The 27620-nt window shown below is 37.1% G+C and overlaps 1 protein-coding gene across 3 annotated transcripts; it reads right to left on the reverse strand.

Moving 5' to 3' along the window:
- Window positions 1–1015: 1015 nt before the first annotated feature.
- Window positions 1016–19365, reverse strand: Cd274 (CD274 molecule). Of its 3 annotated transcripts, XM_047523656.1 has the most exons (8): window positions 19196–19365; window positions 17733–17804; window positions 15834–15899; window positions 14654–14995; window positions 8169–8453; window positions 6019–6129; window positions 4444–4503; window positions 1016–3377 (listed from the first exon to the last, which is right to left on the reverse strand). In XM_047523656.1, exons 1-8 carry the CDS (start codon window positions 19272–19274, stop codon window positions 3355–3357), a joined length of 1038 nt encoding a protein of 345 aa, XP_047379612.1. In that variant the 5' UTR covers window positions 19275–19365; the 3' UTR covers window positions 1016–3354. The 3 variants fall into 3 exon arrangements, with proteins under 3 accessions (XP_047379612.1, XP_047379614.1, XP_047379613.1); XM_047523658.1 differs by lacking the exon at window positions 17733–17804; XM_047523657.1 differs by lacking the exon at window positions 17733–17804 and having other exon boundaries at window positions 19145–19365.
- Window positions 19366–27620: the final 8255 nt, after the last annotated feature.

Below are 27620 nucleotides of genomic sequence, written 5' to 3' on the forward strand. Positions count from 1 at the left end.
AGGACTGGGAATATAACTCAGTGGTAGTGACCCCACTGGAAAAATACCATGAAGAATCTGTTATGTATTAAGATATAGCCAACATCATCCTTTAAAAACATCTGATTCAGAGAAATGATACAACGCCTCTTTAAACTGAATTGATGACTAAGAAATCAAACTAGATGACAGAAAAAGATTCATTCTTCCTTGAATGATATCTTATTATGTTTGTTTTAAAATCATAGATGTTTTTAATAGTCCCACCTAGTTCTTAGACTTTCATCCTCAATTTGGCTTCGTTCTAGGTTTCTCACTTCCTTTTCAGAATCTGGAGATTGAAATATATCTAGCTTTATTTGCTTTGACTTGTACATCATGTTTATAGACTGAGAAGGGTATACTCTGGGAGGAAAGCCCCTTCATTTCCCTATGCCTCTTGAGTCCTCCTCCTTCTCTCCTACCTTCTCTCCCTCAGATCTTCAATTTGGATGACAAAAATTTTTTTTTTTTTTGTATTGGGAAGTGAAGCCAGGGACTCTTGACCACTGTACCACATCCCCAGCCCTATTTATTTATTTAAATTTTGAGGCAGGTTAAGTTGCTTAGGACCTGGCTAAGTTGCTGAGGCTGGCTTGAATTTGTGATCCTCCTGCCTCAGTATCCTGGAATTATAGGTGTGCACTACTGCACCTGGCTGGGTGACAGAATTATGTTTTGTCTTTGTATTGTTGTAAAAGAAGCTAGAAAGTGAAAGAAAATTAAAATATTCAATGAATTATATTTTAAAATAAATTTTTTTGATTTCTTTCATTATGTAGGATTCAAGAACATGCTGTGTAAACATGGAATCTATCTATCATCTATCTATCTATCCATCTATCTATCAATCATCTATCTGTCCATCCATCCATTCACGAATCTATGAAGAGGGCTGCAGATATTCCAAATTACTTTTTCTATTGGTAGGTAAAACTGGGAGTGGCTTTATAAAACACACAGAAAATAAGAAAATAGACATACTGGCATACTGAGAAACAAAATAAATAAGAATATTTTATTAAATTAATGCAGGTATAAACAGTGACAATCAAACATAGAATCAGACAGCATCTCTGCCTATGTACTTTACAATGAAACACAAAACAATAGTTAAAGTGCTTACAAATCCAACACTAAGAGGTGTTGAGACTTAGGAATGGAGTGAATGTTTGGAATGAATGAATGTCTTACTCAGCCACAGTCTTTACTTGTATCAAACAAAGAACATTGTCACACAAATTATTGTATAAATAAATATGTACAAACAGATAATAAAGGGGGTTCTGAGGAGATTCTGTTTCTTCAGTATTGACATGTGGCAAAAAAAAGAAGATGCTAATAAATTGTCAAGAGGGAAAGAAAAGTTTTGAAAGGTCACCTGAATCTCAGCTCCTCTGGAAAACAATATCTTATGAGGCCCATGTAGGGATGAGAGCTGGTGGCATTCAATGGTTTAAGTGGAGAAATGGGCCCTTTTTAGTGCAGATGAGGGTGCAGAGCAGCCAGCAGTCAAGGTACACTGCTGGAATTTCCAGAAATAACATGTAATTATGCAAGTGCATCATCAAGGTGAAGTTTATACTCAAGGGTGTGATAGTGCATGCTGTAACCCCAGTGGCTGGGGAGGCTGAGGCAGGAGGATTGCAAGTTCAAAGTTAGCCTCAGCAATTTAGTGAGGCCCTGAGTAACTTAGCAGACCCTGTCTCAAAATAAAATACAAAAAGGACTGGTGATGTGGCTCAGTGGTACCAAAAAAAAAAGAAAGAAAACGTATTTTTAAAAACATATTTTAAAAGTTTTTGACATGCCTCTATCATACAGAGTTAATAATAAAGCTGTTGCTAGGTGCAGTGGCACATGCCTGTAATTCCAACCACTTAGGTAGCACAGGCAGGAGGATCAAAAAATGGAGGCCATTCTCTGCAACTTAGCAAGACCCTATCTCAAAATAAAACGGGCTGAGGGTGCAGCTCAGAGGTAGAGAGCTTGCCTAGCACATGCAATGTCCTGGGTTCAATAGAGGAAAAAAAGGCTGCCTTTCAATTCTGGATTGACTCACTAATCTGGGAACCCATGGGCATCACTTTGTGCAAACACAAAATAAGCATAAATGAAAAAAAAAAAAAAAAGGACGGGCTAAACTATACCAGACACTATATAGAGAAATATCAGATTATATGGCAAAGACATAGCAGGGGTAAATATAATGCTAGAAAAGGAATTACAGAGTTATTTTCCACAGTTCTTTAAAATACTGACTTTCTATAAACTAAAATTGCCTTGATTATTATCATTTTTAAGTATATCCAACTGATATTTTGTCTTGCTCATATCTGTAGATATGAGCCTGGCCCAATGCAAAGCACATGTAACACACAAAGGTACTTAAACTTTTTTTAAATAATCAAAATTCTTAAAATAGAGCTGTAAATTGTATTCTAAAATGGCAGCAGGTAAATTGAGGAAATCTGAAGGTTGCTATTTACTGCTGTGGACAAGTTACTTAATCTCTCTGCTTCCTCAGCTATTAAACCGGTATGACAATGGTTACAATGACAGGGATGTTAACAGGGATGAATGAGATCATGTTAGTACAGTACTACACAGTTGCAAAGTTGATATTTAAATGGAACAGATATTGCAACAGACCTCTGAGGTCTGAGAATAAGATTATTCAAGTCGAACAAAATATCAGTGGGTTAAATAAGGTACAATCCTATACAAATCAATGGTTTATTTTCTACGCTTCCTATTTGTCAACACCAGTTACAGAAAATACCAAGTATCTCACAAACACTAGATGTTTTACTGAACACAGTTAAGTAGTAAGTTGAGATTGGTGACAAAATTTCAACACCTACTACTGTATGTCTTCAAAAGAAATCATTCATAACCACACTCACAAGACAACCCCACAGACTCAAAATAAATAGAAACAACTCATACTTAAACACTGTTGCAACACTAAGAGGTGCCGAAGGCAAGTGAAGGCAAGGGACACTTCTGCAAGAACAACCACCGAATCAGGGATGCTCAACCCACTCTCCTAGCGTGAGTGATGGATGGTTTGCTTGGAGATGCCCCATTCAGAAGTGCTGTCTCTTTTACATGCACCAACCAATCTCTTGGCTATGTTGAAGGACCCAGGTTTCCTTCCCAGCTCTCCTTTCTACTCTGTCTTTTTTTGTTCTTCTCTTCTTTCCCCAAGTCCCATTTTCAGTGCTTGGGCCTTTAAAGTCCAACATCATCAGCATCTCATGGGCCCCTTTATTGGTGAACTCCCAGAAAACAGGTCGAGAATCCCTGCTTGAAGAGCATACATTTCAATGCTGGTTATGTTTCCTCAAACTGTGTATCTGAAGAGCGATAACAGTATATTAGTTGCATGGGGAGGGGGTTCTGGAAAAACAAGAAATTGACAAGAAACAAAACTCATATTTTCTAGACCATCCAATAGTTTTCAATAAGAGAAAGAGGCAGATTATATTTATGCCCAATTACTCTTGCCTGATAAAAGATGACTAACTTCTGGTTTGCCCGGGACTGTCCAAGTTTTAAAACTGAAAGTCTGATGTCCCAAGAAACCCCTAAGTCTTGAGCAAACTGGGAGGGTTAGTTCCCTAGGATGACCCATACGTTTACTAATTAGCTTTACAATGCAAATGAACCACATGATGAAACCTGCCTGGGCTTGTCCAACTTAAGAGTATTTAAAAGTGGGCTCATTGTTAAATTTTGTTTCTAACTATATTTAAATGAATCAGAAGATTTAATATAATTGCTTTAGGTTCAATCAGCTGGGTGAGGTTTCTCTGCCCTTTTATAAATGTAGACATTTGTAGCAAAATGAATCGAAGCAAATAGGTAAAGAGTAAGGGTCTATGGTCAGGCGAGTGGGGGCCCACATATTTGGTTTTTGTCATAAGCTGTGTGTTTTGGGGTACTTTTCATTATCTTCTTGACCCTCTGTTCTCTGCTCTAAAATGGAGATAATTTTAGCATTTATCTCTCATTCTTTTGGTGGGAGGAGGGGATTAAATTAGATACTACATACTACACATGAATCAGCACCTGCTATGCAACACTGTAGAATTAATTATCCATCCACTTAAGTCAACATGGTCCCCTGTGGCAGGAGATGTTGGGATGCAGAGCAATGGAAAGTTCATGAAGAGAAGCTGCCTCTTCTCCTTTTCCCTCTCGTCTCCTCTCTCCACAAAGCTGCTCTCCACTCTTTCCTCTGGAGGGTCAGCCCTAAACCTCCTCAGACTGGAAGGATTTCTTAGAGTTGTGACACAAAGAGGAACCAGCAGTTCCAACAACAGCCTTTTCCAAAAGGAAGGGAGAGAATTCTCCTTGTTATTACTTTAATTTTTTTTTATTTTTTTCCTTCAACTTCCCAATATCTTCTGATATTCTTACCATTTTGCTTCCTTGAGTTTATATCTTGGATGCCACATTTTTCCACATCTGGTATTCTCACTAAAGAAAGAGAAGTAATTTTCATTTTCATGTAGCACAACACCATGCCCTACACAGTGACTCAAGTTTATACTCCATTTTCCTATAAAACATTTTTAATTACCTGGAAAATCAGGTGAATTTCCTTATTCCCAGGTCCTAACCTACCAGGTTAATTAACTCAACAGTTTAGAACATATACTTTTGCTCTTAGATTTTCTTTAGGAGTATATACTTTCATTTTCTATCCTTTTTAAAAGAGATGGACCATATTCTGAAGTACTTTATTATTTATTGGTTTTCTAGCCATTCCTAATGCCAACTGATCTTTTCTTCAGGGAAATATTCAAAATGCAAGTTGGTAACAATCATTTCCTTGTGCAAATCGACTGCATCTCGGTACCTCACTGTTATTGAAACTTGACCCGTATATCCTGCCTGACTGTCTCAGTTCTGTTAAGGGCCTACTCTTTGGAAACAACTGATCTCTACCCCTTCAGTTACATACTTTCCCAGATCCACCCACCCTTCTAAGGGGTTGTAGGGAATTTCTAAATGACTATTGGAATTCCCTCCATATTCTACTTCCTTATGTGACATCAGATAACTCTATGTGAATGACATCATTGGATCTCTTGATACATAATCTCAAAGTATTGGGGGGAAATGTTTGCTCTGAATCATCTTGGGAGGAAATCATTTGAATCTACTAATTTTCCTGAATTTTAATCATTCCCATGGGTACGTAAATAAATAAACGCATGCAACTTATTTCTAAAACTATGTAATACCCTTCTCCAGAAGTATTGCAAAATATTCCATGATAAAAATACCACAGTTCTATAGAAGGAACTATTTTTTTATTACTTAGGGCACTCAGAAACCAGTTTAATGCAATGTTGTAACTAATATAAGACTCAAAATCCAACTGAAACCAACATGAATTTGTGTGCATCCTCTCCTATAATTCTGTGGTTATTTGCATGGTGGGAAGAAGCTGTATGACACTGAGTCTTCTTCAACCTCTATCCACACATGCCCATTCTTCTACCTCTTACCAGTGTACACGCCATCTTCTGGCAATTCCACTTAGCTTCACCATGATTGCTATTAACAGTGGATCTTTGTGCCACCTTGCAAAACTAAGTCAATTTCCCTGTAGACATTATCCACCTCTCACCCTTTGAAAAATGCTACTTCAGGGTTCAATGCCACCCTCCGATATAGGTGATGGTGCAGAACAGTAAAATGAGCAGGATTGAAGGAAGAGGTGGCACATAGGTTCACCCAGTGGCAAAACTGAAATCCATTTGCATAGCTGAAAGTGGGCCCTGAGAGGGAAGCTAAACAGGAAGGCAGCATAAGGCAGTGCACTAGCATTCTGAGTGGGATAGATTCCCCCCGAAGGGGACTGTCCTGCACATGCAGGACATTCAGCATCTCTGGTTCTGCCTACTAAGTGCCACTATGCCAACAATAAAACCTTCACATACTTCTCCACATCCCCAGGGGAGATCATTGTAATAAAAGAAATACCATCTTTTCTTAAGCAGAACAGGATTGTTGGCACCACACCAAGGAACAACAGGACAGCTCCCAGCATCACAAAGTGAGTCCTTTGATTTTGGGGAAATACTGTAGCTGGTTCTGAAAAAGAAAAAAAGACCAAAGAGAAAATTTAGTCAGAAATATAGAGAGAATATAGTCAGGAAAATAATGATCCTTGAAGTTTAATTTAGTTTAGTTTCAGGTTAATTTTCTTAAAGAGTGAAGCTCCTGGTCAGTGAGTGGCTGGAGTGAGGAGATATCTCTGATAAGAAAATGGAAGCAGCATGGAGAAGTGGAAGAAGCCCTGGCTTTGAACAGATGGACTTGGACTGAATTCTGCCACCACCGACCAGTTTTGAGATCGCCAGCAAGTCTTTTGACCAGCCTACAAAATGGAAATGCTAAGAAATTTCTTGTGAGGTTAACATTTGTAAAGTGCTCACATAGTACCAGAGGGAATGCCTGCTCAATATTAAATGGCAGAATGCATTATGTCACTTTGTCTTGCTTTCTTTAATACAGAAGTTAGCAGTCTACTGTACATGGCAAGGATGGCCCACTGTGGAACATGGAAGGCCACCCGGCACTGTTCAAGGAGTTTCTGCCTCCCCATATTTGTGGTTATGATCAAGGACCAACACTTGTTATCTTTCTCTCAAGTTTGAACATCTTGGGACATCATTGGTTTCTCTCACCAGTTTTTCTGCAGTCCCATGCAGGAGCTAAGGGGTCCCACAGAACACAGATGCTTGGAGAATGCTAACTCCTCTATCTTTCACCATAAGTCAGTTCTTGCTTGGCTTCACTGTCAACTGAGACCCATGATCCCTAACTAACTAGTTCGAGTTTTAAAGTCACAATGGCAGCTGGACCTTGTCTAGTAGTTGACAGTTTATAAAATCTGTTCCCACATATTTTGAGTCCCAAAACAGCGTTACAAGTTAGGCATACCAGGTATTAAGAAAAAATTCCCAAGTTTCAGATGTGAAAACAGACTCAGAGCAGTTAAGTGACTTAGTCCAGGTTGCCCCACAAATAAGTTGTCATAAAACAATTTTTAAATGGCAGGCACCCATTAATACAGCTTTTAATTGAAGGCCAATTCCAGTAAGAGCATCTCTATTTTCTAAAGCTTTTTTTCTCTTTTCGCTCAAAAGACCACCCTGGATTGTCTTTTCATATGGGTTGGCTTTTCTACCAGCTTTCCAGTTGTTTTTTCTGAAGTACATGGAGTTTTTCTGTCAACATCTACAGGTGGAAGAGGCGGTAGAAAGTGCTTCTCATTAGAACACCTTTGGATTTATACCAATCATCATACTCATCTTCCTCACTTATTCAAATGGTCCAAGACTCTCATCAGACTCTGTCTGCTATTCCACCTACTTCTGCTGAATAGTGAGACTAAAAGGAGTTGAATTTGTGCTCACAAGGGTCTCAAATCATTTGCATATACTTATAGCTCATTTCCCCCCCTACAATAACCTTGCCTGATAAATATACCCCTACAGGGAAAGTGGAACCTACAGAAGTCTAGTAATTTGCCCAGGGACATGCAGCCTTTCATTCTATGTGCTAAGCAGGATGTCTTGAGTGGAAAAACCATAGAATAGCTTGAGAGAGGCACATGGGGAGAAAGGATCTCCCTAATTTGGAATAAGATAGAACAGTACATTCCATTTGCTTCCTGTTACAGAAACTGTGGAGAAAAGGGAGCAGCTTGATGTGCTAGACTTTGGATTCCTGAAACATGTCTTGAGTTGAGTATTGTTCTCAGGTTCTACAGATGTCCCGACTACAAGAACATTTCCAACATGCAAATGGAATGCATGCAACATGCACTTCTTACCTGTTTCCTGGATAGTATGAACTGTGTCCCATTCTTCTATAAATACCCGATCCTAAATATACTACTTGGCAAGTAGGGACTATTCCATAAATATTTGCTGAATTTGTATTAAGTAGCAATATGACTTGAATGCATGGAGGTGAGGGAATAACATGCATTTTGTAAATACCATGCTTTTCATTCATTCATTTATTTATTCAACCATTGGTGAATGACTATGATGAGCAGGCATCACAGTAGCTGTTAAGGGACAGTGTTAGACATGTTTTAGTAAACACATTCAGAATATTACCTGGGATGACCAACTCTGCTGTATTGTTCTCTCCAAAACTTAATCTCCAAAAAGTACAGTAGAAAATCTCATTCGCTGTTGTGTTGATTCTCAGTGTGCTGGTCACATTGAAAAACTTCTCTTCCCTCTGGGATTTGGTGGTGGTGGTTTTGCCACTCAGGACTTGGTGGTCACTGCTTGTCCAGATGACTTCAGCCTCAGGGTATCCCTCAGCCTGACACGTTAGTTCATATTCAGAGGTGACCGCATCCATAGAAATTCTTTGACTGATCTTGCGGTATGGGGCTGCGTGCATGATGAGAAAAAAGAAGTCAAGGCTTTCTCTAGACATGTGTCTTGGTGTTGTCTACATTAGAAATCATCAATGCAGGCTGGTTCTCAGAGAAATAAGCTTAATGGTCAGTGGGGAAATCCCTGCCTGTTGGCCTCAACTCTTCTGTTCAAGCACAGGCCAAGTATGGGTTTTAAGAAACAACTGTCTTGCTATAAAAATCATATTGGTATATGAATACATGAAAAGTATAATTCTATGTCATGTACAACCACAAGAATGGGAAGTTATACCCCATGTCGGTATAATATATCAAAATACATTCTACGGTCATGTATAAATAAAAAGAACAAATAAAAAAATTTTATAAATCATGTTGGTATATGTATTGGGCTCAAACTAAAATATAGACTAAAGTAAACTTTAGTCATCTTTAAACCAATAGTCTTTCTATCCAAATATAAAAAATATCTATTTATTCAAGTTTTGGGGTTTTTCCCAGAAAAATGCTATAGCTTTTATAAAGGGCTCCATTTCTTCTTACATTTAATTCTAGATATTTCCTTTCTTTATTGTAAAGCTATCTTCATAAGCATGAACCTTTCTAGCTAGCAAGCACTATATCTTTAGGCTTTATTGAAAAAGCTGATTTTGATAGTCATTTACTTGTTCAACTTTGAGTCAATGATCAGAAGTTAGATATAAAAGGACATACTATGTCACTTGTAAAAATTGATACTTGTTCCTAGTAATAGGTTTTAAAGTTTAAATATGTTTTTAAATTTGAAGATGGTTTAAGATTTACAAAAAAGTTGGGGAAATAATAGTTACTATATACTCCTTATCCAGATTCCCCCATTATTCACATCTTATATCACCATGGAATAGCCACGATGATTGAAGTACCAACATTAGTACATCACTATTAACCACACTCCATCATTTATTCCATTCCACCAACTTTTCCCTAATGTGTTTTTTCTGCTCTAGGATCCCGTCTGGGATGCCATAATATGATTTTTTAAAAAGTTTTGCTTTTTTATGTTGGCTATTTTAGCACAACATTTAATTATTATACTCATGGAAGAAAGCCTGATTAGTTTTTAGGCAATTGGTTTGGGAGTATTTTAGGATTAAGGTGCTCTGTCTGCTGACTATTCTAATAGATTGTTTAATGCTTATGTATAGCATAGGATCTATATTCATGTTTTCTCCCTACAAGTACATCAACATATTTTTAATTCTGTTGACATAACCATTGCTTTATTCCTAATACTTTAATGAACAACTAATCATCTAGAACTCTTCATTTCTTTACCAAAGACATAACAAAAGCTTTGTGATATAATATTTTCATAGAGATTTAGCAAAGCAACTAGCATAAAACAAAATAAATAATGATGTGCTGTTTCGGTGCTTTTAAATCAAGGAAATTACAACCAACGAAATCAATATAATTCTGATTTTGAAACACAAAAATTATTGGGTCATCCATCTTTTATCTGTCATATTTTAAGAACCACTTAAAAATGAATCCACTAATTATACTTCACAAACTGCTATTACCATAATAGGATCCAGTTTACAAAGCATAGAGGTTCACAAAGCATAGAGCCTGATTTATGGGCAATTAAAATTTCAAGCCTAAACTCACTGTTAGTTGTAAATACTGGGGGTAAAACTTTTTTTTTTTAACCCTTCTATTATCAGTTTAATGGAAGAAGGGTAAAGGAGGATGCTGTTTCACACAGAGGAGCAAGTACACGTATGCTATACACCGAAGGGCTAATGAATGAGTGACTTCACGCCACAGGAACTGATTACATAACCATGCATCAGTCTCTAAAGTTGGGCACAAGTACGAAGGCATGGGAAGAAAATGCTAGAACTTTCACTTATATGCATTTCTGTCACATCGATTAAAAATAATTTAAGAAACCAAATGCTGAATGTTTTCTCTGATATGTGGATGCTAATTCACAATGGGCGGGGGAACCTAGGGAAGAATAGAGTTACTTTAGATTAGATAGAAGGGAGTGAAGGAAGGGGAGCGGGTATGGGGGTAGGAAGGACAGTAGAATGAATCAGACATTATTACCTCATGTAACATATATAACTATACGACCAGTGGTATTCTACTTCATGTATAGATCAGAAGAATGAGAAGTTATATTCCACTATATATGATGTATCAACATTCTGTCATGTATAACTAATTAAAACAAATAAAAAATTTAAAAAAAATCACCCTCAAGGCACTAAGCTCCCTAACTCAACTTATGTTTGCAGTGACTGTATATGATGTAGAGAAATCAACAGTGAACTTCAGGATCCTGGTTGCCAAATTTCATTTTTCAAGTTAATATGCTGGAATCTAGCTAGAGTTCTAATACATTATTCACCCATAACATTTCGACTTAGATTTTCTTATTTGCAATAGATACTTTTATTTGCAATTTCTATTACCTGTGACTCTTATAAACTGAGAAATTATGATTCACGTTCACAAATTTTTAAAGTTCAATAAATGAATACTTTAGGAAAAAATAATTTAAGCTTGTAAGTTTTGCTGTTTGACACTGGGTCTCATTTTGTCAGCCACACAGGGGTCTTATAGGAAGAGGACTTTCACAACACAAAAGGGAGAATGGTGACCCACTTTGAACTTACTATGGATTTTTAAATTCTAATATCTACTTTTAACTAAACTAATCATCTCATAAAATGAACAACTAATTAAAAACTTTCCCACAAAGAAACTAAGAATTGAAGATAATACTAGTAATTTAAATACAAACCAAAAGGAAATGTCAGAAGGGATTTTTTTTTTATCAGCTACTTTGTGAGGTTAAAAACAATAAGTATCTAATTGGACTTGACAAATGTTGACTAAAACCCACAAGATTATCAAGACCGTCTATCTTTGCTAATGATGAAATTTACCCTAAGGTGCATTATGCCTTGACATATTAACTAATGAGAGTGAAGCATCTCAATTAGCAAGACATTAAAAGCATTGCTTGTTAAATTTTAATTCACCTTTCAAAATGTCTATTTTTGTACATTCCTAGAACATATCATGTACCATATGAAATTGGTAAAAGTCATCCTCTTTTGCCCTTTAAAATGTCAATTTCTTATAATATAACCTATATATTAGTACAAAGTATATTCTTTATAATTACATATATACTAGTTTAAAATGCTTTATAGATGGGGTAGATAATACAAAATTTTTGCTGACCCTTGGTCTACTAGATCTAGAGCACTACACTAATGTTGGTTGATCAAGATCAAGAGAAGCTCAAGGTATTTTTGAAGTCATACAACTTGATACACATGTCAGAGGTACAAAGATAATCAGAAAAATATGATTATTAAGGACACAGACTTCAGAGCCAGCCTGCTTAGGTTTAGAACGCTGCTTTACCACTTACTAGCTGGATGGCCTTGGATAAACTGCTTGATTTCCCAGACCTCAGTTTTCCCATCCTTAAAATGGGAACAATAATGCCACATATTGAATCTAAGATGCCATTTATCAAAAGACACATTCAAATTTCAGAGATAGTAAAAATGTGAAAAATGTCCATCTTAGAGTCATGTTGAAGATTAAATGAAATGATTTAGGCAAAAAAATTTAGCACAGCGCTTACGTGATAGTAAGTGCTACCCAAGTGTTAGCTGCTTCTCTTCCTCTTTTAATACTGAAGTGTATTCTTATGGCAGTTCCTGATGAACACCCTTGGAAATCAATTTTCCCATGTTATAACCTATTCACGAAAGGTGCAATAACACCCAAAGTGATAAGAATTGAGTTAACCCAAAACCAAACCTCTTCAAATTTCACTTTTGAAATGCTTCACTTATAAAACCCCATGGTGAGTAAACTCCCTATGGGGAAGCTGTGTTACCACACATTAGAAATGATGGGAAGAGAAGCCCAATAGCATTACTGTGAAATCATTTGCATAAGGAGGTGACTCAGGAGTTCTATTTCTTTGCATTGTAAAATTGTGCATGTTAGCCACCAGAAAGTTCACAGATGGCAGTGCCTGAGTACAAATGAAGCTTGGTGACTGGTTTGTTCTCAACACAGAAGGTGCAGACTTGCTTTAGCTCAATTCATCTGTAAACCACTGTATGCAAAAAACAAGATGGTTTGGGACTAGATGCCAATTTAGTAATTTATAAAACAAAATGGAATGGCCAAACAAACCAGATGTCAAATCTGGTTGGTCATTTGCTTTGTTCCCTCAAGGACCTCTCCTAGGAAAAACCTTTAGTGCTAGAAGATCTTTTATAGTGTGGAAGAGATATTATGAAGCCCCAGGTAACCTGGAATAAACTCTCTTACTTACAAAATCAGCCATTTGCCTGCATATTACTGACAGGCTGATGAAAGACTTCTGGAAACAAACTTAAGCTCTATGCTTTCTTCCTTCTGACTGCCAGGATTATGTTCTTTCACTCCATCCTAGATCTAGCAAGCTTAAAGTTTAAGGCTTGCTAATATCTTTAACTGCCTTTGAACAAAATAGATACCTAATATTGCCAATGAACCAAAGAAAAGCTGACGATTTAAACAACCACATCCCAAGTTTTTTCATGACTGTCATGAGGAAGAAGCAAATGGTAAAACAATGAAAATTAAATATACTTCATGAAGCAAGTGACATTTTCTTAACAACACTAGCATTAATTAAGCCAGCATCAGATACCCAGTAATGTGCCATAAAACAGATACATTTCTCCTAATCCCTGTATAATTTTATTTTTGAGTTTATAATTATCAGTGAGCTTTTATAATAAATATAAATTTTCCTGTTTATATTATGAACCTTCAGATTGATGATAGTTATCTTAGGAATGGAAAGACCAAGTGGAGATGATTTAATTCTGGTCAAATATTAAATGGTTGTCATGACGAACAAAAGGAGTAGGCAGATAATCTCACAGTTATGACTAGAGAGGATAGATTTCAGCTCAATATCAGGCAGAAATTTCAACAGGTTAGGGAAGGCATTTCCAAATGACAATAGTGTCATTATGGGAACATAAGAATAGAAGATTTATCAAGTATGGTTGTGCATGCTTATAATCCCAGCAACAGGGGAGGCCAAGGCAGGAGGATCACGAGTTCCAAGTCCAGCCTTGGCAACTTAGCAATTCCCTAAGCAACTTAGAAAGATCCTGGTTTAACAAAAAGAATAAAGGGCTGGGGATGAGGCTCAGAGGTTAAGCACCCCTGTATTCAATCCCTGGTACCAAAACCAAAACAAAACCAAAAAAACAAAAAACCCAGAAGAGCCTTTGGGGATTTTTTGTTCTTTGTGGGAGTTTGGATTACCTGCTTATGCCTGGGATCCTTTCAGCTCTCAATTCTATAAACCTCAACAGTGAAAGCAGAGGTGGTCAGCTAAGGTATTTTCCTTCCCTTAGTACCAACCCAATACTTTGAACCTGATGACATATTTGTGGGTCAGTACTCAGGAATTAACACTTGCAGTTCCTCTTCAACACTTCTCTCAAGATGAATGCATGCCTGGTAAGCAGAGTTTGTTGGCATCTCTGAGGACAAATGGCTTTCTACTTATGTGGCTATTTTTTGCTTTCATAGATTGACTTCAAGTGTTATTGAATGTAAACCTAACGATGGCATTTGTTTTGAATATATTTATTGAAGTTTGAGACATACAGAGATTCAAAGGAAGAAAAATGCAGTAGACCTATGGAATAAAAAAATAGCAACTGAATAAAAAAATACTTCCTAAGGGATATACAAATAGTGTTAACTATATTTGCATGTCATAGAAAATACTGGTGAATGGAGAACGGAAGTTTTGCAATTCATTTTAGTCCTTTCCATAGCACCCAAATTATTTGCAGGTACATGTATTGCTTTTATAATAAAAACAAGTAAAAACTGGAATTGTTATGTGGAAAACTGAACATACTACAGAACATGGCTCTGTGTTATTTGACTCTGGATCACCAGTGACTGCCAAATAAAAGGTGCTCAATAAAGTACTCACTAGATGAGTGTATGAATGAATGAATGAATGAATGAGTGAACAGGCTCCTGCTATTCTGTTGGAAATTAAGTCTAGACTTAATTAAGTCTAGACTTCCAAGCATGATAAGCTCTTAACACTTTGGATGTGTTTTTTTTTTTTAATTAAGTCAAGCCTTCTTTATCTACAATAATTCTTACCATTGACTTTCAAGGTAATCCGCTTGTAGTCTGCACCACCATAGCTGATCATGCAGCAGTATACCCCAGCATCCTGCAATTTCACATTTGTGATCTGAAGGGCAGCGTTTCCCTGGTAGAGTTGGTCTTTCAACAGCCAGGCCCTCTGCCTGTAGCTACTGTGCTGAACCTTCGGGTCTTCCTTCCCTTCCACAAATTGAATAATTTGCTCGTTCTCCTTTCCCCAGTAGACAACTAATGAACTCAGGTCTAACTGGTTTTCTACTGGGAATCTGCATTCAATTGTCACATTGCTGCCATACTCAACTACATACAGGTCCTTGGGAACTGTGATACTAAAGGCTGAAAAGAAAGATGACAAATCTTCAGAACATGGAAAATTCCTTAAAACATTTACAAAATGGGTGGAGGGCTTATACTCACTTTATCTGGTGAGTTATGTGATAATTATACTTAATGACTTAAGTCCTTAAAATACATGTTTTAGCCAGTGGACTTGAAACATATTTTGGGACGCTATTTCTGATCCCTGCATTAGAATTATAAAATTAGCTAAACGAAGTTGCCCCATAATTTGTAAACATACATTACTATAAAAATAGTATATGGTGATTGGAATACTTATAACCAGAGACTTGTTTTCACATGGACATCCCCAGAATGTCCTTTGACTGGATACATGCTTGCTTTCAACACAGTCTGAATGGTAGATTCCAACAGCCTTCTCTTCTTACTACCCTGCATTTTTGATCCATTCTCTGGTCAGAGGTATGTGGGTATGGACATATAGATAGGGCCTCAGTATGTTACCAGTTCAGGGTTACCCTGGAAATTTCCATGCACACTAAAATTCTTCCTTAGAATATTTTCATCAGGAAAAGCAGGTCACAAGCAATATCAACAATGATACTGGTTTTGTTTAATACGAGCAAATAATGTACCTATAGGCCGTTTCTCTAGAAAATTTCAGTAGGTTATCTCTGGAAAAAGGGTGAATTTTATTCTTTTCAGTTTGTCTACATTCTCTGTCTTTATACAGTGACACAGGTGACTTTTTAATGAAATGAATAGACAGTTCTCACTATACAAATTATATCCATTTAAAATCATTATTGAAGTTTTTAACTCATGGTTAAAATAGTTAAAATACAAAACCTAATGAAAGGATTTGGGGTCTTACCGTTCAGCAAATGACAGAAGGATATGAATATACAGACATTAAATATCCTCATCTTTTTGGAATGACCTAGTTATGGAAAACACACAAAAAAGACTGCTTTATTCAACAGTTCAACACATAGCACAATGGTATAGCACTTGGTAGTTCTAAGTGAAACAGTTCTGATAACAGGTGATGACTGATCTCTAAGTGTGGAAATATAACAGGGGAATTTGGAAGTTAAATACCTTTATTTAATAACACAGAATCACATAGAGTCAAGTGAATAGAGTTACTATGATGAGAATTTTTAAATTTGGTTACAGGCCTGAAAAAAATTGTAAATTGGAATGTACACTCAAAAAAAAAAAAAAGCCAAGAAGAAAATATTTTATCCAAATTCTCTCAGCTATTTCATATGTTACAGTGTAGAAACCCAAATGTGCCCTATGCAAAAATTTCAAAGTAAGGAAAATCTGACTTCTACTTCTCAACATTTTTTTCCTTTTACAACTAAATATTTTCATTTTAACCTTTGACTATTCAAGACTTCCACTTCTCTATACCAAGTAGGCTGGACTCATCCCTCAAATTCTTTTATGCGTCTCACTTATTCCAAACGACAAATCATATTCTCTCAATAAACTGAGTCTTGGGAAGAAGAGAGAGATTTGACCAATTTGTGTTGATATGAATTCCTCATGATCACTCTCTCAGAGTTATCTATCTTCATTCTTTTTTTCATTTTGTCATCTTGCTTAAATTTTTACTGATTTTTTAATTCAGCAAACATTGATCAAGCACTTCTTCTATGATTGACAGTATTTTAGAAACTGGAGATATGGCTGTGAGCAGGAAAGAAAAGTCGTTCTTCTCTTGGAGTTTGTATTCAAGTAAGGGAGGAAAAGAAATTTGTAGTATTTCAGTCATGCTGTTTATTTATTAGCATTTTTGTCTTTTGTGTTATACTTACACAATTTGATAAGAAAAAAGTCAGTATCTCTCCAACCTCTAAATACATATACAATTAATCAATACTTTATATATATATATATATATATATATAAAGCAGAAGATTAATGTTCCTAATATATAAATAGCTCCTAAATATCAATGTGAAAACCACACTAACCCAAGAGGAAAATAAGTAATGATTTCTAACATACAGCTCAGAGACTAAGAAATACTAATAACCAGTAAACAAATGAAAGGTTGGCACTAATAAAAAGTATATTTAGGATGTAAGATATAATTTTCACTTATTATCTTGACCAAAATTCAAAGATTACTAATGTTTGGTGTTTATGAGGATATATACAAATAGGTTTTCTTGCCCATCAATGGTGGGATAAGAAACTTTTTTTTGGAAGCCAGTTTGGTAATCTTTTAAAAATTTTTAAATGTACATACCCTAGCACCTTTCACTCCCTCTCCTAGAAACCTATCATACAAACCCACAAACACATACATACAATAATATATGTAAAGACATGGCATTGTTAATAATAGCTCCAAATCAGAAATATCCTAGATGGTCTGAATGATTAAATGAATTTTATTCTGTTGATGTAATACCATTAGGGATAGAATTCAGTACATGTATAAGTATTGATTTTATAAAAGGGAGCATAGAAAGTAAACTTCAGAACAGTATATGAAGCAGAAATCCACTTTTGTTAAACAAAAAGTGTGTGTGTGTGCACGTGTGTGTGTGTCTGTCTGGATTACTTTGATAGCTACCTAATTCTTCATCATCCCTTCTCCTCTAAGACTTGTTCCCTTGGGGTACAACTATTATTAGTGGGAGAAGAAAGGGGGGAGGAAAGAGACCATGTAAATAAACATGGTCTTTGATCTTTAAAACCCACTTGAGATTAGTTGGTCCAAGAGAACACTGACATCTTCACGTAAGAAACTGACCTTGTGTGAATTCCCAGACAAGAGTGAATTCCCAGACAATTCTGAGACTTTCACAGAGCAATGAAATGTGACCTGGGGAAGAAACAAGGGCTCATTCAAGATGGGGAAGTAGGTTTGCCCCTGGGAGAAGTCTAGTATAACACCAAGGAAGTGATAACCATGTCTCTATCTTCCCAGGGTAGGATGGCTAGGAGGAAGATGCAACCATGCAAGTTTTCTTTCTCAACAGTAGGAGCAAGGACTAAGAGAGTTGATCTATTAAATCTTTACTAAATTTTCAAGCTTTATTAAACTGTATTAAATGTCATCCTCCCACCCCCACCCCTGTCACAATGAATCACTCTTATAAGAAATACAGAAATACTAATACACTTTCCACATGTGGCTTCAAACCCCCAGACTACTTCTCAGGCCTTCTGGAAGACCACTATTGTCCTGTAGCTTCTGCCTACCATCTTCCAATGAAAAAGTCTTTTTTTTTTTTTAAGAGTATCATAGTTCTCCTTATATACTGTTGGCCACTGCCATTGTCAACTGGTACATCCTTTCTGGAAGGCAATTTTCAATTTTCATGAAAAGGGTTTTCAAATATTCAAGACACTGACTAGTTACACTTCTAACAGTTTATCTGAAGGCAAAACTGGCAATTTCCTAGAGATTTACACGCAATTGTTTGGTGAATGGCCAGGGTGAATAATGGCCCATATAAATAATCATTAAGTTCAGCAATGGGAGATTAATCTCATAATATTGGTTATTCAGCACCATGAAGTGCAACAATTAAAAAAACTTTAGAAGGCTACTTAATTCATAGAAAAGCATTCACAGTTAAATCTACAGTAACAACAACTAGCTAGAACAATTGTACTTTTACTCCTTGTGTTTTAAGGCAATTCCAAGCTGAACTTAGACATAGGCCAAAGTCAATGCGTCTAAGAAATGTCTTAACATTTTTATTCTTAGGCTCTTCCACGCTTCCTTCAGGATTCCCTTAGGTCTTTCAAGCAGATACAGCAAGAAACAGGCTTTGGCGTCCTGGATCTTAAGACAGGAAGCGGCCTTAGGAGATGCCGCAAGTGGGATGACTTATCCTGAGTCACATTACTAGTGGTCACTTAAGGCTGGACTAGCACCCGGGTGTCCTGGCTTTCAATCTAGGAATTTCTCTCTAGACCCAGCTCAGCTCTCTCTCAGGACCATATCCATGCACATGCACTCACATAAAAGACTGACATTAGAGCAAAACAATCGCAACTGTCAAAAGGTCAGATATACTGCCTGTTCTTAGGTTTTAACGCTACCGTACAATCGTTTCTGATGCCCCACAAACTATCGCACTTCCCATTTCCCTCCTCCTCTCTCCGTCCCAGAGAAAGCGTCTAGAGAACCTCTCTTTAAAGTGCCCCACATACCACCGGAGACTCCTGGGAGTGGGTGCGGGGCGGGAGAAGGACGCTCCCTACCTGCTGGCTGGGAGACTCTCCGCTGGCGGCACGGAGTCCGGAGCCTGTGCCCAAGATCAGGCCACAGGGGATGCAGCATGTGCACTCTAAAGACCTCGCCCGCTGCAGCGTCCCCGCCCGCCTCTGCTCCAAAGCCCCGCCCAGGGCAATTCCACTAGGTGAACAGGGCTTTTCCCTGCCGCGCGGAGCTTCAGTTCTGGAAGTTAGCGGATTTTGGGTTCTTGGAATAAATACCTATGAAAACGAAACGAAAGTGAAACTTTCCAGTCCAGCTTTCCCGTAAATCAGGTTTTCATCAAGAACAGTGCTCAAGTGAATTAAACGGACACCTTTCAAAAGAAAAAATAAAAAGTCAACAAATAAATGGAAAAAAAAAAAAAAAGAAAGAAAAGTTTAACATCATTAGCAATTAGGGCAAATCAAAACTATGGCTGAGATTTCATCTCATACCAGTCAGAATGGGAGTCATCAAGAATACAATAATAAATGCTAGACAGGTTGTAGAGAAAAAGGAACACTTTGACACTTTGGTGGGATTGTAAATTAGTAACAACCACTATGGAAATCAGCATGGCAGTTCCTCAAAAGACCAGGCATGGAACCACCGTGTGACCTAGCTATATCACTCCTCAGTATTTATCCTAAAAAATTAAAGTCATCATACTAGAGTGATATGTGCACGCCCATGTTTATAAGCAGCAGGATTCACAACAGTGAAACTAGAGAATCAGGTTAGGTGTCTATCACCAGATGAATGGATAAAGAAAATGTGGTATATATAAACAATGAAGTTTTATTCAGTCACAAAGAACAATGAAATTATGTCATTTGCAGGAAAATGGATGGAACTTGAGAATATTATATTAAGTGAAATAAGTCAAACTCAGAAGGTCAAGGGTTGTATGTTTTCCCTCATATGTGGAAAGTAGAGAGAAAAAAGGAAAAGAAAGGTGTGGAGGGAAAAGTCTCATGGAAATGGAAGGGAGATCAGTGGAATAGAGAAAAGAAATGGGGGAGGAAAAGAGGGAAAGGGGAATACTGGGGAATGATATTGGCCAAACTATATTATTATATTGTGTACATGTATGAATATGTAACAAAAATCTCACATACAACTATAATGTACCAATTAAAAATGTGGAAAAAATCTAATCTAACCATTCTTAAAAAACAGTGCTCAAAATTAATGAGCTTATATCTATATAAGTTCATTAATGAGTTTATACCTATTATGAGCTTATATCTATTATGTGTTAAACATAATAGATGAGCTTATATCTATTATGTTTTAAACAAAAGTTTTAAATAAACCAACATCTGAAATCACAAAGATTTCAGTCTTCGATTTTAGATTCTTCCATTCTTCCTCCAGAACATCTTAGTAAATTCTACTGTCAGGTTCTGCCCCATTCTAATAAGTACCTTTGGAAGATGACTGAACATCTTGACATTACTTGATACACCTTGGTACAACATATAGACTGTAAGCAACAGACTCATATGGCTTTGGTTTTTATTCTAGAAAGTAGTTATGTGTGTATAATAGGAAATATATTTTTAAATTGTGGATTTTGTGACTTCCTCAAAGTTCCTCGACATAATGAAACTTCAATTGGTTTGTCATTAAATGAACTTCCCATCACAAGCTGAGCTATACCTTTTAAGAATGCTCTAAATCCTTGCTATACTACCATCTTTGGGATCTAGGCTAGGGAAGCATATCCTGGATGATGAATACCACCCTTCTGGAAACTCTGAATCAGAGGGTGTCTCCAAACTGAAATCATGTGACTTTAATAGAACATGGTGTCTTAATTTACTTAAACATCCCCACAGTTAGACTTCTAGGTCCTTCCTGCTTTCCTTCCTCCTGTCCACAAATTGAATTTATTATAATTTGCCTTTCCTGCTTATTCATTTCAACTACAATTCAAAATACTGCATGATGAATGAATATTGAGATACCATTTGGTATGACTGTGGGATTTGCTTCCCCAGTACAAAATTTCACACAGGTATTACGGATTTTTATTTTTATTTTATTTTATTTTTTTTGGTACTAGAGATTGAACTTATGGGCACTTTACCACTGAACCACATCCCAGTCCCCCCCCTTTTTAAAAATAAAATTTAATTTTGAGACAGAGCCTCACTAAGTTGCTGAGGCTGGCTTTGAACCTGCAATCATGCTGCCTTAGTCTCTGGAGTCACTGGGTTATAGGTCTGTGCCACCATGACTAGAAAATTTTAATATTTAACTTGGATAATATTGAAAATGATACTTCCTTAGATATCTGGTAGGGATGTGGGATTCTCTCTGGCATCAGTAAAATTATAATAGACTTTGGAGACTCAATTTCAGTGCCCTTTCTTTCAAATCTCTTTTGAGACCATATAGTAGAATAGAACAGGTTTCCCAACTTTAGTGTTTAACTTGTGACAAAATATAGACTTTATGTGTTAATCCAGTTTGCACAGATATTTGTAAGGGTGTGAGTGTATACACATATACAACCATGTTTCATGCAACAGTAGCTGTGTGTGCAATTAATACTCTATGACATTTCCTTTTTAATATTTATTTTTTCTAAAAAATGATAGTCAAGATCCAGGAAGTAGACTTCATGATCTGCTAGTGCAGTCATCACTATTAAGGTCTCCTCCTCCTTCTCCTCCTCCTTCTCTTCCCTTTCTCCTTCTCCTCCTTGTTACTAGGAATTTGACCCAGTAGCGCTTTACCACCTTGCTACATCCCCACCCCTTTTTATTTTTATCTTGACTCTGAATCTTGCTAAATTACCCAGGCTGGGCTTGAGCTTGTGATCCTCATGCCTCAGTCTCTTGAGTCACTGGGATTACAGGTATGTGATGCCCAGCTAGGGTCACTTACATCACAGTTGACTTGGGATAGGTGTTTAAGATATAGATTCTAGAGCTCTGCCATAGACCTGTTGGATCCAAACTTTGCTGGAGTGGGGAAGTCTTGGGAGTTGACATTTTGATACTCTTTCCATTTGAGTCATGTTCAGATTGAAGATTTGAAAAAGATGGCTTAAAGTTTAAAGGGGACAAAAAAAAATTGAACCAAGAATTCTTTGTAAGTACAGTGCCAACTCCTCTTCATATATCTAATTTGGCTGATTTAGATCAATTCCACCTTTCACTCTGCCTCTGCCTACTCCATTTGCCCCTATTGCCCCTTAAACAAGAGAGATCAGCCTTGTTTGTACTGATCTCAGAAGCAGGATAGATTCCAGGGTCTTCCAGCTGGGCCTGAAATGATGTGAATCATTTTCCAGTGAAGGAGCAATTTCCAGTGAACTTTCTTGATCTTCAAAAGCAGGATGTACTGAAAAGATACTCAATACAAAGCAAAGCAGCAACAACAAAATTGGCAAACTGCTTTGTTTGCATTGAATATTTAAAAGGCAATTTTATTAAGTGAAAAGACCATGTTCAGATTTATCCCCATTTTCTATTTGAATTGTGCATGGTGGTAAACCACGGCCCTCTGCAAAGCCCATTTCTTTCTCACTGTTTCCATTCCAAACCCTGACCTTGGTTGCCCCATCTTTGCTATAGATTGATGCATATAGACTCCTGAACAGAATACTTTATTCTGGTTACACAAAACAATGCTTAGATGACAGAAGTAATTAATATGTGGGTACCAGAGAGTAGAAGCTGTCCTCACCTGACACTCAGATGCTTCCCTTCCTAGGGCTGTATTTATCTACTTCCTGTCCTCTCACCTGGAAGCTCAGGCCTTTACCGAGGAGCTCCCACACCACAGGAACTTAAAAACAAAGATAAAGCCTCCAAAAATAATCCCTGTCCTTGTCAAGTACACAAAACCATTCATAAATAATTACGAACTGAACAAATGCTGTGGGAGTTTGTGAACACTTTGTGGTCAATGTTTTCATTCCAGGGAATCGTGATAAATCAACAGAAAACCATTAAATAATAGTTTGCAATAGCGAGGTGAACTTTTAGGAGCTCACCTAAATATTAGGTGATATTAAATAACCTAAGTAACCTAAATAACCTAAGCGAATGTCATACAAATGAAACAGCTACCCCATGGGTCATTTACTTGATGTAAGGACATGACTTGGTTTAAATGTCTCTTATAGAATAATCTCCAGAAGCATTATTTTATACTGACCCTTGGTTGTAAGCCAATAAATATGACTCACAAACCTAATATCCTACAACACTTCTACTTTGAAGGGAACAATTATTTTTAGTTTTGTTTTGTTTCCATATGAGTACGTATTTATTCAAAGACCAATTATGGTTACCTCCAGGCGAACTGGACTGAGAAACTAAATAATCTGCTATGATGTAGGCTCATCATAAAAGAATTAGAAGTAGCGTTTTCCTTTCCCCACCTTTTCCTGAAAGGGCAGCAAGACTATTGTGCTCTGTGAGAGGTACATTCCAAATGTAAATTAATGAGTAAAAAATTCAGACACTAAAGAGTTCTATTAAAAAGAAAAAATAATTAGAAAGCAGGAAGGAATACAGCAGAGTGTGCAAGTGTAGTGTTCACTCAGTGCTCAGGGAATACATGAGAGGTGGGTTTTGAGATATAAATCATGAAGACAATCATGAAAGATCTCTAGGAAGAGTATGTTTTAGGAAAGAACAGGTGCAAAAACTGTAAGAGCCAGGGGAGAACTGGGTAACTTTCAAGGATGGAACAATCATGGTGTCCCAAGTAGAGAGGCAAGAAAGAGATGAGAGAACAGGTCACATCTTGAATGGCCCTGAGGACTGAGGGGAGAGACTGGATTCTAACTGCAATGGAAAGCCACTGGATAGTTTAAAACATAAGAATTACCTGATGGACATTCTGAAGATTGGAGTATAGAGGGGTCTTATATTCATGGAAGCTGGGAGGCCGTTAGGAGTGATTGCTGTAGACAAATTCAAGTGACGATTTGGAAGTAGAATCATTAGAACCTGTTGATAGATATTAGTGATAATGGAAACAGGAAATCAAGAATCATATTTATTTTAATATGCTGTTCCAGAGCAAATTACCACAACCAGATAATCTATACCAGTGTCTTTTACCAGAATTATGTGAGTTCTCTAAAAAGTCTGAAAACAAAAACAAAACTCTCCTTTTACACTGACAACTGGGAAATCAGTTAAGACAATGAAGAGACAAATAATTTCTGAAGACAAACTTGCAATCCTTTCTGGAAACAGAAAGGAAGTTGGTGGCGGTTGCTGGGAGTGATTTCAGGGTCTTAACCCTACTCCTGGAACTTGCTGTAAACCAGTCTGGGAAATGACTGCTTTGGGTCACTTTCCATCAGAAGTTGAAGAAATTGATGGGGAGTGCCAGGTCAGGTATGAGAGCAAAACTTTATGAGAAGTGGTTAGAGCTTTTGTTTTTTGGACAAAGTACACAGAGGGAAAGACTAATTGACTGAACAGTGCCATCAGCCTGGGCATTGGCATGAAGGCAGGTGTGTGTGAACTCAGGATGAATCATATGTACTGCCTTACAGAATAGAGCAGGGAGGAGACTAAGTGGAAAGCACAGATTTGTCCATCAAGCCAAATAAAAACGTGTAAATTACAGACTACAGTTATAGACTCATAATGTTGAGGGAATGCTCTTAACCCAGAAGTTTTTGTTGTTTTTTGTGCTAATAAGAAATGCCAAAGCAAAGGCTGTGGGAGTGGAGAAGGTGGGGGGGATTATGATAGCGTTTTCAGAGTAAGACAGAATAATGAGATTCCTGGGAAGTGAGAGCAAAGCAGACGTACCTCTAACCCATGAAGTCCAACCTTTCCTGGGCAAGTCCCCAGGAATGCAGATAAGCAATTTCCCCCAACACAGAGAGGCCTAGCTTAGGTTTGGGTTGGGAAAAGGTAGCCCTATTTTACTTCTGGTCATAAGGTTGGTCTCAAGTAAAATAATTTTGTATCCATTTCCCTATATTTGAGACTCTAATAGTTATGACAATAACCCTAATTTGCTTGGTTTTGGTTAATGCCTGTTGTAACTGCAAAAATTTTAGCATGGTTAAGTCCTCTTTTCCACATGTTTTTGGAGGGCAAGAGGAAGATGGAGAATTAGTATAGGGATGAACAAGTTCTAACAGTGACATGTTTAGTCACAGGTTGGCTTGAAAGAACTTTGAGGGACACTACTTTGAATGATGATTACCATAGAAAGAGGAGAAAAAGAAAGAAGATGAGGTCCAGATATGATTTTTTGGTGTCTTTCTTGTGAATAACTATAAAAAAGGGGGATTATATAAGATAGGAAAAACTAAAACTTTTCCCTACTCTGATATGCAACACAGCACAGAACACTTATGGTCTCCAAAGTGTGCATGGAGTTTCCCTACACACCAACCAATTCTCCAGCAGATACCAATTAGGTATTCTAGAATTCAATTCAATTCTGACACTATGGGGAGTTATAGAAAAATACCACAATTTAAAGACCCAGTCACACAGGAAGTCTCTCACTTCGAATGCCAATCTCAAGTCCAGGCCCCTGGAATCTCAGACAGAGCAGCTACATATTGTGGTTTCCCATAACTCTCTCCTCAGGTTTGATTAATTTGCTAGAGTGGCTCTCAGAACCTAGGGAAACAGTATGCTTCCCTTTACCACTTTATAGCAATGGAAATTACAAAGGATGCAGATGAACAGCCAGATAAAGAGGTACACAGGGTGATGTATGGGGGGAAGGCGCAGGGAGCTTCCAAACTCTCTGAGAACCTCCAGGTGTTCGGCAACCCAGAAGTCCCATGAACCCTCTAAATCTTTATGGAGACTTCATCACATACACATCAGTAACTGTTAACTCAATCTTCAGTCTTCTCGCCTTTGTGGAGGATGGGTGTTGGGTTGAAAATTCCAAACTTCTGATCATGGCTTGTTCTCTGATGACTGTCTTCTACCCAGGAGCTCACAGTCACTTCTCTAGAATGAAAGACAGTCTTGTGACTCAGGAAATTCCAATGGCATCAGGAGCTCTGTGTCAGGAACTGGGTTAAATATGAGATATCAGAACAAAAGTTGTACCTACTACCACTATCCCTCAAGAAATTACAAAGCCTTTAGGAGTCGTGTGCCAGAAAATGGGGATGGAGACCAAGGGTGTCCACAATACCACAAAAAATAAGGTAGATATTTGACTCATTAGCACTCGGGGAATGTTTTCTGTAAAAACAGAAGCTTTCAGGTAGAAGAGCAGGCTGAATTTCTCAGGGTTACAGGAGGTTGAGTTTCACAGACTGAGAACATGTGAGTTCACAGACTGGTCATATGAGTTGCATAAGTTTCAGAAGGAAGTTAACAGGGGCTTAGTCAAGTGGTTTGGTGGCATCACAATTGAGAAGGAAGAGAGACACAAGCAGCTATTGTGAATGGAAATTATCTGGAAAGATAAATATCTAAAGAAGTTTTAAGAAGTTCCTGTTGATTATGCTGTACAGAACATTTGAATATTCTGTAATACTTCACCATAGTTTACTGAGAATGCTAATGCATGCTTGAACTGAACCATATGAACCTTTGGTTTGATTCAGGTTATACTCTGAAATATAATCTCCCCTGCTCAAAAAAGTTTTCCTTGACCTTCTTGCCCCCTTACATGATTGTCATTTCCAATACTGCTTTTCAATGCCAAACCTCAACAAACTATGTAATTACTTTTTAAATTAATAAAACAAAATGCAGGGGCTGGGGAGATAGCTCAGTTGGTAAAGTGCTTGCCTTACAAGCACAGGGCCCTGGGTTCGATCCCCAGCACCGCAAAAAAAAAAAAAAAAAAAAAAAAAAAAAAAAAAGCAATAATCATAACAATAAAGATTAAAAGGAGCTGTAATACTAAAAGAGCATTTTTTAAAATGTCAGACACTATTTTAGTGATTCATATATGTTAGTTTATTAAAATGTTAAAACAATCCCATGAGTAAGTTACTATTATTGGCTCTATTTTAGAGATTGGAAATTGAGACATATAGTGTTAGTAATTATCTAAGCTTACACAGCTAGAACAATGGCACAACTAGGATTCAAACCCAGATATTATGTCTCCAGTGTCTGCTCTTAACACCTACGAAGTGTTGATTAGTGTCCTTCTTCACTGCTGGTGGCATTATATATATTTTTCAACCCTTAAAAGTTAAACCCAGAGTTATCATATGTTACAGAAATTCTTCTCCTACATATATATCCCAGAGAACTGAAATATGTTCACAAAAACTTAGCAGTATTATTCATAATAGCAAAAAAGTGGGAACGATCTGAATATTCATCAATTTTGAATAGATAAAACAAAATGTGGCACATCTACACACTGAAACATTACTCAGCTATAAAATGAAGAACTGATACATGCTATAAACATGGATGAACCTGGAAAACTGTAGGCTAAGTAAAAGAA

The sequence above is a fragment of the Sciurus carolinensis genome, chromosome 14 (genome assembly GCF_902686445.1).
Source record: "Sciurus carolinensis chromosome 14, mSciCar1.2, whole genome shotgun sequence".
Classification (NCBI taxonomy): Eukaryota; Metazoa; Chordata; class Mammalia; order Rodentia; family Sciuridae; genus Sciurus; species Sciurus carolinensis.

Coding starts and splice junctions, on each gene's coding strand:
- Cd274 (XM_047523656.1), bottom strand. CDS start 19,274: ATGCTGCATCCCCTGTGGCCTGATCTTGGGCACAGGCTCCGGACTCCG. Junction 17,805..19,195: donor GAGAGTCTCCCAGCCAGCAG/GTAGGGAGCGTC, acceptor TTTCTTCCCCAG/GTCACATTTCATTGCTCTGT. Junction 8,454..14,653: donor GATTACCTTGAAAGTCAATG/GTAAGAATTATT, acceptor TCATGCACGCAG/CCCCATACCGCAAGATCAGT.